The sequence below is a fragment of the Phaenicophaeus curvirostris genome, chromosome Z, assembly GCF_032191515.1.
Source record: "Phaenicophaeus curvirostris isolate KB17595 chromosome Z, BPBGC_Pcur_1.0, whole genome shotgun sequence".
In the NCBI taxonomy this organism is placed as follows: domain Eukaryota; kingdom Metazoa; phylum Chordata; class Aves; order Cuculiformes; family Cuculidae; genus Phaenicophaeus; species Phaenicophaeus curvirostris.
The window spans coordinates 68,246,510-68,259,670 of record NC_091431.1 but is presented as its reverse complement, the minus strand read 5'-3'; the positions used below and the strand labels follow the sequence as shown (position 1 = coordinate 68,259,670).

Sequence of the window (13,161 nt, the reverse complement as noted above, 5' to 3'; positions counted from 1 at the left end):
CAGCAATCATTCTCAGGGGTAGGCACCAGAGCATTGACTGATTTGTAAAGGTCAGACACTTCAAGATTTTTTTTTTATATCTCATACATTCCCATTTAAGGTCCTGTTATCTATTTGTGTACATGTCTATGACACACATCTCATTAGTCAGGGAAGAGGATGGTAGGGAGGAATTAAAGAGTCCATTACTCAGATGAGGTTTGGGATAGAGTCATTTCAGCTGCAGTGTATTCCTAGTGAGTGCTTCCCAAAAGGCAAGCCAATGCGATTTTTTTTCATCAAACTTTCTAAAACATTTCCTCTCTATGCTCTTTCATTAACCCAACATTGTATCAATTTGCACTGCCTACACAGAAGTATGTTTAATGTGTAATCACGTAGCAATTCATGCAACCATAGCACTTATCTCTGTTCTCACAGGGACAGGTTTTTTCTTTATGCCTTACAGCTGTAATATTCAAAACCAGAAAGCTGGTTGTGTGGCTAACCTGTATTGGAGCAGCTTTCTTGATTCTGCAACATTCACAGAAATATCTCCAAGCTGAGGACCTGGGCCCTGACTTTGTTGTTTGGTTTTTATTTGTTTGTTTTCCAGAGGCAGGAGATTGCTTTGGATTCACTTTTATGGCTATCTAGTTTAGGTTACTACAATTCAATTATGTCACTCAGAATCAGGAACAGAGTGATTACTTGAACTTTGCAATTACACATACAGAATTCAATTGTAGGTGATTTTCTTGGCCTTTCCAACTTTGACACTAATATACTTTGCATTTCCTTAGGGCCTTAAAGCACTGCAGATTTTGGTCAATGCTTTAAAAATTATGACCCACTCGTAAAAGTAAATTCCTGCCAGTACCTTTACTCACTTAAACAGCTGTGTTGACTTCAGTGGAATTACTACTGTGTACATGGCAGACCCCCAAAAAGATGGCAGAAATGGTAAAATGAAATTTCTCTTAGTGTTTTAGGGTGAGAGTTTGAACAGAAAACATTTCCTACTGAGGAAATTTGGGATAGATATATTTTCTGGTAAATTCAGAGTAGTTATTAGACTATTTATACCTCAAATTAACATCTGAGCTATTTCATGACATCACCAAGAACTACATGGCAAATTTGGGAAGTAAGTTGTTCCAGGATGGGATTTTCTTTTGTGAGGCTAACCAGCATATACAGAGATGCAGCAGTGCCCAACAAGCATTTGCTAAGACCTGCTAGCTCACAACAGCATTCTATCCATTGTGATTAGGTCACAGCAGTGTTTCATCATGGATCATTCTATTGCCTGAACAACTACAAACACAATAAAACACAAGTGAGCAAGACAGTATTGTTATTTGCTGCTATATTTCTCTGCATCATTAAACTATGTAAATTACTGGACTTTTGTTTGTTTGTTTGTTTAACAACAGAATTTATATAAATTTTTTCATCAACCACCTTCATGGTATATTAGGATATCTTTATCTTCATTGCTGAAGAAAGCTGAGAAAGAGGCAGACATAATGTTATGTCCAAATTCATCCAGAAGACCTGTGTGGAGCTAGAAATAGAACTTGTCAGAGGTTAACACCTCTACTCTCTACTCTGTATCACTGTACCCTACTCTTTGGGAACTTCAGGAAACACAGACAATAGAATACCTTTATTCACAGTTTTTGATACAAAGCCCTAATCAGACACTCCAACCTGTTGTCAGGAAGAATTCAACTTTCTTGAGCCCTCTAGGGAGGAGTAGAAAGACTCCTTAGATAGATGATCACTGTGGTAATCTTCCATGGGCTTACAGATCATGCAAGCTCTAGAATCACTTTTTGTCTTCTGAAGTGACTTTTTCCTGAGACAAAAGCAGCAGATATCTTCAACACAGCTGTTGGGTGCCTTGGAGATGATCTTCCTAACCATTAATGAAATTTCAGTGATATTCAGTAGTCTCCCATTCTTCTCACTTTTCCTTCCATTTCACTGTATTCATGATGTCTCCATCATTCTGAGGTTTTTTTCCCCTTCTTCTTTTTATCTTTGTATTTATATATTCTAAAGCCTAGTAGAGCTTTAGCCCTGGCAAGAAACACCAGGTATGTTAATGACTAGTGAAAAAGTGAGTGAGATAAGAAAGAAAAGAGTATGAACAGTAAGAGGAAGAAAGATGGCCACAGTGCGAAATCAGCTGTCTCTTCTTCCTACTCTTCTTTCCCAGGTGATCCTTCTACCTGCTCTAAATTAATATCAAAGCCAGAGGGAACAGAAAAAGTTTGGTGGGGGAGAAAACGACAACCTTAGGAAAAAAAAAATCATGATGCAGAAAAGCGTCTGTGCCCTGTCTAATTCCTGCAGTGGCCTGCAGCTGATGGTGCTGAGAAAAATACAGCAGCAAGCTCTGACATTTCATTTCTGTGGAGAATTGAAAACGGGCTTGCTGTAATTCATCGCTTCTTGTAACTCAAACCCTTTTTGACAGGAGTACCTGTGCTGTCTTTTAACAGTGGCACCACGGTGGCTGTAATTGGACATGAAAAATGATGTCGTGTTTCTGCTTGCAGGGGGGATTGGGGTGGGGGTAGGTGGGGCAAATGGCAAGTTGGTATGAGAGGATGACATCTGGTATTACTTGAATGGGTTGGGTTTAGGTAAAAGGGAGGATAGGGCAAATAGAAGAGTATGAAGTATAACAAGTATGATCATCTTGTCCAAGGTACGCAAAGGTGATAGTAAAGTTGGTTTTCAGCAGAGATGGAAGTGCAAATAATCAAAGGAAAATGCGAAGTGTGATGCACCTGAAGTTCTGATTCCTCCAACAACCCCAAAGACTTAGGACATTTGTGGAAAAAGGACATGCAGCCCCCCTTCCTGGAATGGAGCCAGTTAACAGCTGTAGTGGTACCCAGTGCCCAGAATTCCCAATATAGACAGGGAATCTGAGACACAAGCTTTGCCTGAGACCACACTGGGAACACAGTTGTGGATAAAACTCTGATTTGCCATACATTTGCCGCCCCTTTGAAAAGTGAGTATGTCGCATGTAACCAGAAACCTGAATTAAACTTTTTGGCTCTTGCTTAATTCCCTTTGTTCTTCAGTGGCACCCAGCACATCTCTGCTACAGCATTGCTGTTGAGTGAGGCTCTTGAAAGCAAATTTGTGGCCAAATTGGACTCTGGATCATAAATGAAGATAAACATATTGTCCTGATTTATAATGAGTTTATAACTCATAACCAGGCATTCTGGTACCATAATGTCAGGAAACTTCACAGTTTATATAGGCAATAAAAAATATTAGTCAGGTCCTACAGGATAAGAGGGAGGCTAAAGAGAACATAAACTCTTTCTAGGTTAACTGATGGTAAAAAGTATACTACTTTCACGGTGGCAGCCCAGAAGAGTTAATATAGAATAAGAAACCATGATCATATTTCAAAGGAGAGGATAAAAAACATCCATGGTCAGAGGAAAGAAGGACCATTGCAATGGACAGAAGCATAGCGCACCCTAGAGGGGAGCCTAAAAGAGTTCATCCAGTCCATCTGCCAGTTCAAATGCTGTATCAGCCTACCCAGGTCTTTTTCCATATTGTCAAATCTCTTTTGAAGACTTCTAGTGATAAGAATCAATAAAAACTCACAGCTGCATCTGTACCTGCTATGATCCCATGTGGATACCCATGGTATTAATCAAATTTGCCTACTGGCAAATCTTCTTTTTCCTATTACACTCTCAAGCACCTCCAAGACAGGACATATATAAAGATGTCCATATCGATATTCCCCCAATACCTATTCTGAAGACCACAGTTTAGAGTATAATCTTCTGTTTCTTTGTATTAAACCCATAACAACTCTGACCTGAAAAACTAGCAGGAAGTTTGAACCTCTGCTTTCCCCTCTTCCCAAGACAGCATTTCCTCAGACTGAGAAAGATACAACTTTCTGCCATTTTATTTCCCCACTTAGCCCTTTTCTGCTGCCCATGCCAGCTCCTTGCTCCCAGAGAGCCCGTAGCAAGAAAAAAAAAAAAACATAGATGGAGAGAGGAAACTTAATTATTTTCCTCTCAGTGTTTCTCCCTATAATTGGTGTCTTTCATGTCAAGATGATCTCAATTTATATTATGGGCTCCGTGCAGGCAGCACTTTCTCTTTGGTCTATAAAGAAATTGTCAAGTGTATAAATCATAGTGTACATTAAATTACACTAGCCTTTTACTTATTAATTTCCCCAGTTTTTTTATCTCTCTGTCGGATGCTCATTCCCTCCCTCTTTTTTTCCCTTTCTTAGAGATTGCCTTCTTATGCCCCAATTGAAAAAAAAAAATGCCAACATACATATCAGTCCTATCATTTTTGCTAAAGGGTCTGATGAACTCCTCTGCCTTTTGCAAACTGACCACATCCAATTTAACAAGTAAGAAGAACTCTGTCTAGTCTTTCTAAAGGCTAGGTACAAAGGTTATTTGAGTTCGGTGGGGATTTCATGGCCTTTAGCAGGTTTCCGAACTGTACATACATTGGTAGGTTTAGGGAGTGTTTTGCATTGAAAAGTTGTGATGATTTTGGAACCCAGGCATTGCATCTCAGTGCTGTATGTTGCACACCTCCTGTAAATTCCTGGCTGCTTGGGATGCACGTTCTGGCTGTCTTGGAGCGAACATCAGGGAGCTCTGACCCCTTTCTCCAACGATTTGAGTTGTATTAGTCATTGTGTCCATGTTAGGAACCCATAATATATAGCGTGACTGCAGCTGTCAGAAGTTAATACTTCTACAGTCAGAACTTGATACATGGATGGTGTCAACACCAGCCTGCTCTAAACACAAACCAATTGCAGTGGTTGAGCATCTGAGGGAAGTAAAAGGGCAGTAACTGGGCAGTTTGACTTTGTTATCCTGCACGAGAACCAAGAAGTTCATCTCACCTAACTAAACTGTCTTTATGACCAGTGGAGAGGAACAGTCACTGCAGAAGAACATTCATCCTTTTCATCTTAGACACCAATCTTAGAGTGGCTTAAAATCAGACTTTTTAGCCATTTGGAATTACATAACACAAATTATGCTGCTCATCCACGTGATGTCAGCTCTTGAAATGTCTGTTACAGCCAGCTGCCTGCATGCAGTTACAGAAGCCCTATGGCAAGATGTCCAACTCCAGCTGCTGCTAAATATATCACCTCTGGCCCTGCTAATATCTTGTGGTACATGTGTGAGCGACAGGTCTTTACAGTTGCAGAAGCTGGAGCTGATACAAGGTTTATCCAGTACCAGATCTTCTGTTACTTTTAACACTTCACTTTATTGGATGACACAAGCATACAGCAGAGCAGAAATTGCTCAGTAGCGTCTGGAGCCATTGATCCTTCTCTTGATGAGTGTGAGTCTAACTATAGCCAGTTTATGGCTAAGTGCATTTTCCTCTTGAGACAACAATGCAGCAGAATTTGTTAGGCTCTCCATCATCTTAACCTACTTGTCAGCCGGCTTGATAACTTTTTATTACTAAATATGTGTGTGGAGCCATTAGAATAAATCTAAATGATTATGAACCACTTTCCAAAAAAAGCAGGGAAATTAGGAAATTAGGAAAACTAACAACCTTGCTGCCCAACTGTGATTAGCCACAAATAAGAGAGGAACAGTGTGTTCTGATGTGAGCTAAAGCAGAATCACTTTTCTAACTTTTCAGCTAATCCTCATCTAAGTAACTTCATTTTCTGAAAGATAACTGCATATTTTTCAGATAGTTTGTCTGCAGAAGTGATAACACGGGGCACTGGTATGCAGAAAAGCCACTGCTCATACTTAGTCCTGCAGAAATCAAGGCCATCCTTGAGTTGGTGAAATGTCAGTAAGTGAAAGGGGAGAAAAAAGATCACATCTGTGGGGAGGAGCAGACAGGACAGGTGATCCAAAACTGACCAACAGAGTATTCCATTCCATATACGTCAGACCCAGTATAAAAGTGAGGGATCATAAGGGTCAATTGCTTCTTCTTTGATGGCAGACATCCATTGAGGACCTTGTCTGCCTTTTTGCCTTCATCTTGGATCCGTGTGCTCCTGAATTGAGTTCCTGAGTCCAGCCTGGGAGCTTTTGCTGTGTCTGCTCTGCAGCGTCTGCGGTGAAGTAGTCGTTGAAAGGTGGGGGGCAAGGGAGGCAATTTGGTATATTTGTAGACATTTTATTATTTTCTTGTTAATAATATTTAACTTATTATTATTTCATTAAAGGTCTTTCTTTTTTAGCTTCCTATCCACAAATCTTTTTCTCTCCTTTCCCTTCCTCTTTCCTTGGAAGAGAGGAAGAGAAGTGGGAACCCAGCTGCTAGTGTTTAGCTGTCAAGCTGGGCTGGGGATAAACTGTGACACAGAGTTACCTGAAGGCAACCTGTGACACTCATCAGCCAATTTGTCTTCTGACTTTGCTGAGAAGCAATATAATAGGACATTTCCATTGCCTTCTGACTTCCTGCTCCCTGTGATACCTGTTTGAACTTGCACATTCTTTAGTTGCCAAATCTAAAGGATAATTTCTTTCCATTCAAGGGTGGTCACCTACAGAAAGATATTTTGAATAGTCCATCTGCACAGTGTAAGGATTGCTTTAAATGACACAAAGGAAAAGGCAAGGAGGGGCTTTCAGATCAAAATCTCCGCTGATTCTCCTCCAATCTGAACCTCCAGTTATTAACAGAAGGGGTATATCCTCATCCCTGTTCATCAGGTACCCACATCATGTTAGGCACTATTGGTGAAGATGATCATGGACACCTGCTGCCCTCTCTCCTGGGAGCAACTAGCTCTGATAATAGTGAACGTCTGTGATGCTCTTGTTAAGAGAGTAAGGGAAAAGATAAGTTGGAGAACAGAACAGAGAGCCTATTCACAGCATGATGGCAAGGTTTTTATATGCTTATGTTGTGATGTGAGAAAGGAAAAAGCTGTCTGAAAAAGCAACAGAGTTTTGATTCATATCCTACCCTCTTCCCCAGCCCAAAGAAAAAGTCCTAATAGTCAGCACTCCTGCTGCATGTGGACAAACCAGCTCCAAGTCCCATTCCCCAGGTATTAAATGGAGTCTGAAATGTTACAGGTGACTATTGCACTGAACTAACACAGAAGGCAGAATTCACATTTCCATTTTCTTTTTATCATGTCAATCTCAAGAAATCTTTGAAACTGAAGTTTCACTGATCCCAATGTTCTGACAAAGCATTTCTGCTCTGACACAACAATGTTTCCAGAGGAAACTCAGAAATTTAAAGAGTTATGTTTAAAATTTTGTGACCTTGTGAGAAATGAGTCAGATCCCTCTCCCAGGGAGATTCAACAAAATCCCCATCAGGTAAATAGGGTGACAACAATTTACCTTGGACTAAGAAGCAGCCTGTACTCCATGTTTACTTCTTTGCTTACTAATTGTTTTTTCCCCTCCTTCTAAATTCTGCTGCTAACTATGATGCATGGTTAAAAAAACCCCAAAATAACAACAACAACCAAAAAAACAACAAGCTAAAGCAAACCTCTGTATCTGAATGTTTGATTTCACCATTAATTATATATCTCTCTTTGCTCTTTTTTACAGATGAACAGACCAATCCAGGTGAAACCAGCGGACAGTGAAAGCCGAGGAGGTAGTTGACTGCATTGCTTTCAGACACAGTGCTAAGTATAATTGTTGTCTCTGGCTTCTCTCAGGCAATGTGCTGATCAATTAGTAACGTAATCACTGCCAAAAAAATTCCCTCTGCAGCAAAGATTCTCTTTATTAAATCTCCTTTACTTCGTCTCACTTTCCTCATATTCAATTATTATTTGATTTTAAAAGGCAGGCAGGTGCCAGCAATTGCCTGGGAAACAAATAACTGCCTCGTTAAGAAGTGAAGCATCAGGCGCTGACTTAACAAACTTTAACAGCAGTGACGGCAAAGCAGATTTTTCAGACCTATGTCAGGCTGAGCTGCAGAGGTGTTTATTTGGTTAGAATAAAGCAGATATTTTATGCTTTCTCTGACCTCATTGTTTCTACTTGGACTGAAGCAACTCTGCTTTTAGGAAAAGCAAAATCTTAGGTAGCAGAGTGTTCTGCACCTGTATAAGCTTATCTGGATAAACCTCTTGTGGAAACTGAAGACTTCTCTCAGTCTCAGGGAGTTATTCAGGATTTGTATAGGTGTAGTAGAAATCAGGAGCTGGTCTTTTGCTTTTCCATCCTGCACAGTGGATTTGGAAGGCTTTGCTAAGTGACTGTTCAATAGATCACTGGTGATAAGGTGTTTCCTGTAAAAGGTTTTCTACCAGAACTGATGTGGTGATACTTCACCGTACTCTTCTAATAGGGGCCTGTTTGTCACATCAAATACAGAGCTCACTGAGAAAGTGTGAGATGGTCTGTTATGCTGGATAAATAATCATTCTGGGGTTTGTGTTTTTTTCTTACATCTGTACATTTATACATACATACACACACACACGTATATATGTAGTGACATGATGTTTCCTTCCTCTGTATCCCTACCTCTTTGGGGAAAAAAAAATAGAGAGGCTTTTGCCTCTATATGCAGTAAAAATACTAGTGCTTACATATTATATAAATGTGGGAGTAGGTTTTGTCATTTAGTAATGATGTAGCTCTTAGATGTGTGAAAACAGTTTAATTTTCACTATAGACATAAGCTCTTCCTCATTTATGGGATGACTGTCTTTGTGCTGGCATTAGTGTAAATTCTCAGCAACAACTACTCAAAAGGAGTAAAATGCCTCACACAAAAAAGGCACTAAAATTTTCTTCTTTTTTCAGTTGAAAGCTTTGGATACCTGAAGCTTTGTCTGCATCAGTGTGAGGCTGAAACTCTCCAGTGACTCAAGTCATTGGAAGGCTTTGTATGTCTCTTGTAGTTAAAGGTCTGGTGATACGGAGTGGTGAAACCAGCAGGTCAACAGAGGCTCTGTAAGGAAGAGCTGTGGTGCCATGTAATTGCAGAGCAGGAGAAGAGCTGAGTGCTGGAAAAATGCCAGAAAGTTCAGGGATAAATATTGCAGTTTTAGAGTCCCCGTAAAGTAAATTTGAGGGAATTTGGCCAACACTGGGCAGAAAGTATTTGATGGGCTCTGTGATAGCAAGTTCTACTATCAAGGGCCACAGCACATTTGTAACCCGCAACAAAGGCATGTCACATCATACAGCATTGTCCGGTGGTTTTTAACAGAACCAGGTCAATTACCCTGTTTCCTTTCCTGTCTGACGATCTGGCTCTGTGTCTGAGTAGAATTAGGTAAGCCATGGGCAGTTGTCAACTCCAGTCTCCTAGGGGAAAAGGGAAAGGCTCAGCTGCCTGGGCAAATGAGGGGACATTATGCACATTCCAGTGGAACTCCTGCCGACAGCAAGAGTGAAGGGAGGGCCTTTTGTCTATTTAATTAGACATACCAAAAAATAATAATTAGGCTGGCCAATTTGCTTAGTGCGCCTACAGGGTATGTAGCTCCCAATCACTCTTTTTTTTTTTCTTTTTTTTGTTTTTTTAATGCAAATCACAGATAGAGAACGCATGCTTGGCATTCTGGGAAGGGTTTTCAAACTCGTTTGCTAAGAGCAGCTGCTTTCAGGAGGGGTGGTTTGAACTGCAAAGGGCTCCATTGGTGGTTTGATTCCACATTATTTGTCACCCCACTGATTGTCTACCGATTGCATTTTAGCTAATTATCTCCCAAACACACAGAAACCTCATCTTTTGTCACCCTTTCCACTCCCATATTATTCCTATTGGTGGTGATCATAATGCAGGGGCCAAGCATGTGCATTCATCATTTATGTGAAAGACACGTTGTCCTAATTCCCCACAGTCAAGCTGCTTCTGGGCTGGTGATGTTTCAGGATGGCATGACTCAAGGGCAACTATGGGAGAAAAGAACAATTGGTACCCAAGGGAGGCATTGTATGAAAACTTACGTTCTTCACAAGCCCACTGGTTAAAACAGGCAACACAAACAGAATGCTAAAAAGCAGGTCGTGTATCTGAGTACATCAAAAGACTTCATTAGGGCTGCAAAATAAAGGTCAACTTCAACAACAAAGAAACTTAAGTTGTAGCTTATTATACCCAACCCATGTATGGGAAGTGAGGGAAGAATGGGGCTTGGAAGGTGTAGTAGCTTTTCTGACTAGCACAAGTCTTCAGTCTGCCTAAAAGCCCTCACTCTGAACACACCTCCGTCTTCTATGGGGGATGTTGGTGCCAGGTCAAGCTATCCAAGAAAGAATGCAGTCTTCTTCAAAACTGTACTTTGCAAGGAGTCTTTACTGGAAACAGTCAACAGCATTCTTGAGGAAATGGCATTGTGTTTTATATAGGGACAAATACCTGCATTTTGCTGAACCACAAATCTTTAAACTTTCCAGTAAGTTATTTCACAACCCAAAGCTGATGGGAGTGTAAAATTTACACTCCCCCCTCAACCACATTCTGCTCAACAATTTTTCCTGTTGTACTGGAGTCCCGATTTTGTTGGTCTTTAACCCGGGCTGTGTCTTTATTTTCAATTGAACTGAATGTGGGTGTGTTAGCATTTAGTATGAGTGAGCAGGTCTAAGGAAGTGACCAGGTTTGAGGAAGTGACCAGGTCTAAGGAAGAATTCAAAATGTCGCTTAGCACAAATTACACTCAACCCAACAAAATGGAAATGCTGAGTTCCCCTTACTAGTTTTGCTGGGTTTATTATTTTGCTTGTTAATCCCCATACTGGACTAGCAGGAAGACAAAGAATGCAATCCTTTTCAATACAAACTGGCACTATTTACATCTGCCTAACCTGACAGAAACTAGAAAAGAATATATTCTCTGTACATTTCTCTAGGGAAACAGTCTAAATTAATGGGAAAATTTTGTATTTTGCATTCCTGCCTGTTTGGGCATGTGTGTATAGTCAAGCTATAAAATGTTACATAGGGATATTCCTTCCACAAAATTCTTACGGAAGCTTCAAATATCTAATTGGAAGGTCAGAGTCCTTTTACATTTTACAGAGAATTTAACAGTAATGGAATTTATAGAATGTGATATAAAGGCACCAATTCTGCACTATGTTCTGAAAATTCACAATGTAACTGTAGCTCTCTTAAGGTTATCTTAAAAAAAAAATCTGATTGATGTTTGTGTCGTGCAAATTTTAGCTTGACAACACAGAAGTTACTTTGCCATAGATTAGAATATCCAATATGGTTTTAGGAATGTAAACTGTAACTCCACGGTAACTTCTGAATATAACAAATTGCAACTGAACTGATAGAACTTTCTGGTTTTTTCATCCTGTTGTGAATTTTTCTTGATTCTTTGTCTCATATTCAACTCTAAAAATAGTCTATAAGCATCAGTTATTTAAAGTTTTGCAAATTTAGGGAAATATTTCAAGTCTGGTTCGTGGTTTGGGGTGAAAGTTTAGAGCCATTTCTTATTTTATTCACAATATCTCCAGCTCTCACTAGACAACTCTTGCTGTGGCTGGCAGGGTTAGCCTATGATAAATTCAGCCCCGAGGTCTCACTAGGTTGTACAGGGAGTAACATTTTTTAAAAGGAAAGGACTCTCCTGCTACTCTAGTTGCACTCCATTAGTGATGCTTAGATGCTCCACTGCTTCCACATTCCTCTCAAAGGACAGAAGATAGTCCATAAAGGAAGGCATGCAAAGATGCACACGTGTTATCCAGGCCTAGTGTTTTGTTCCCTACTAAGAAACCCTTCACAGTGGTTTTAGGTCCTCCTGTATTTTATGAACGAGGTGTGGAAGGTTCCTGGATTAAGGAAAATAAAAAGGCAAAGTCCAGTGGTTTAGAGTTGAAAGGCTGCTATGTCCTGTAAAAAAGGAAGTTAAGAGATTTGTAGGAGAGTCTGCAGTTCTTCACGCTGCAGTGTTTTCTGCATGCAAGTCTTCACAAATCTACTAGACATCTGTTTGTGTTTGTACTTCCAAGCAAATTTTTGTATGTTTGTGGGATGCCTGTGCAGCATGTCTGTTTTTGTCTGCTGTTCAAGGACATGATAGAAGCAGCTGGAAGGGTTGGACTTCGTATTTCAACTGACTTGCATAGTTTCTCTGCACGTTACTCAGTGTGCAGGCTCTGAAATTATGGTTTATTTCAGCTTCAGAGCGAAATGTCCAAGTGACCATTTACAGTAAACAGCAAAACAGTGGTGCCTTGCTCATGCACTATGATTGTTTCTTTTCATTCCCTCTCATGAACTCAGCAATGATGATGGGGTCAGAATGACTTCTCCATGGTTTCTAAATCCTATTGTCCTTTGGGACAAAAGTCTGGATCTATTTCTTACTTTATCCAGGACATTTCTAACTCTCACTAGCTCTCTGCTGCATCTGGCAGGATTTATCTGTGACAAGCACAACCCTAGGTCCAGTAACTGCTTGGCATTTAGCTGTTTTCCATTTATCTGAGCAGAATTTTGTGGCTTTTGCTGATGGCAAAAATCTCTCAGGAAGTTTCCTGTCCAGGTACTAGCAAGATCCAAGCCTGTTTAGGTGCCAAAATCAAGCAAGACTAGTTGCCTTCAAATTGGTTTGGCTACATATCTATGTAACATTGCCACAGAGAATGATTTCCTTCTTTCTTGGAAGTACTTTGCAAAGAGTGAGTTTGATTGCTCAGACCTTTAGACCAGAAAGAAGAGAGTTAAGGATTAGTAAGGAGATGGCAATCTTGACAAGAAGCGAGTTACAGATAAGTAAAGAGATGGAAATCTTGAACAGTGCTCAGCATCTCCTCTCCTACAGTGCTTGAGGTTAGGTTATGCCTACCTGCAAGAAGTCCTGAAGTCTGGGACATCTGGGTTTTACATTTGAAATTCTCATTTCTTCCTTATCTCTGAATGATATATGTTGCTTGGCACATCAAGCTCCGTGAAAGCCACTTTACCAGCAATTCCCTATCTTGTATCTTTTGCGGCATCATTCAGACTTCCCACCCCAGAAGCTGGAGAGCAGGCTGAGGAAATGTCCTGTTTCTAGGTGTTGATCCATGCAACCTATCTAGCTTGTCACAACTCTTTCTTCTATTTCTTATCTGTTTTTTGTTTTTTTTTCTTTTATGGTCCCTACACTCATTGAGCAGGAGCAAACAAATGGCACTGGCAACACTCCCCAAGAGACAG

General features: G+C 40.3%; 1 protein-coding gene across 11 annotated transcripts in view; it reads left to right on the top strand.

The window, feature by feature from the left end:
* The window catches only part of CELF4 (CUGBP Elav-like family member 4), a 718,003-nt gene that overhangs the window by 402,245 nt on the left and 302,597 nt on the right, over positions 1–13,161 (top strand). For all 11 annotated transcript variants that reach the window (XR_011339356.1, XR_011339355.1, XM_069879841.1 and 8 more), the window contains exon 3: positions 7,581–7,629. Coding sequence is in view for 9 of the 11 variants with exons in the window: in XM_069879841.1 (XP_069735942.1) it covers positions 7,581–7,629 (49 nt within the window). In the remaining 2 variants the exon portion in view is untranslated. The remainder of the gene's footprint in view (positions 1–7,580; positions 7,630–13,161) is intronic.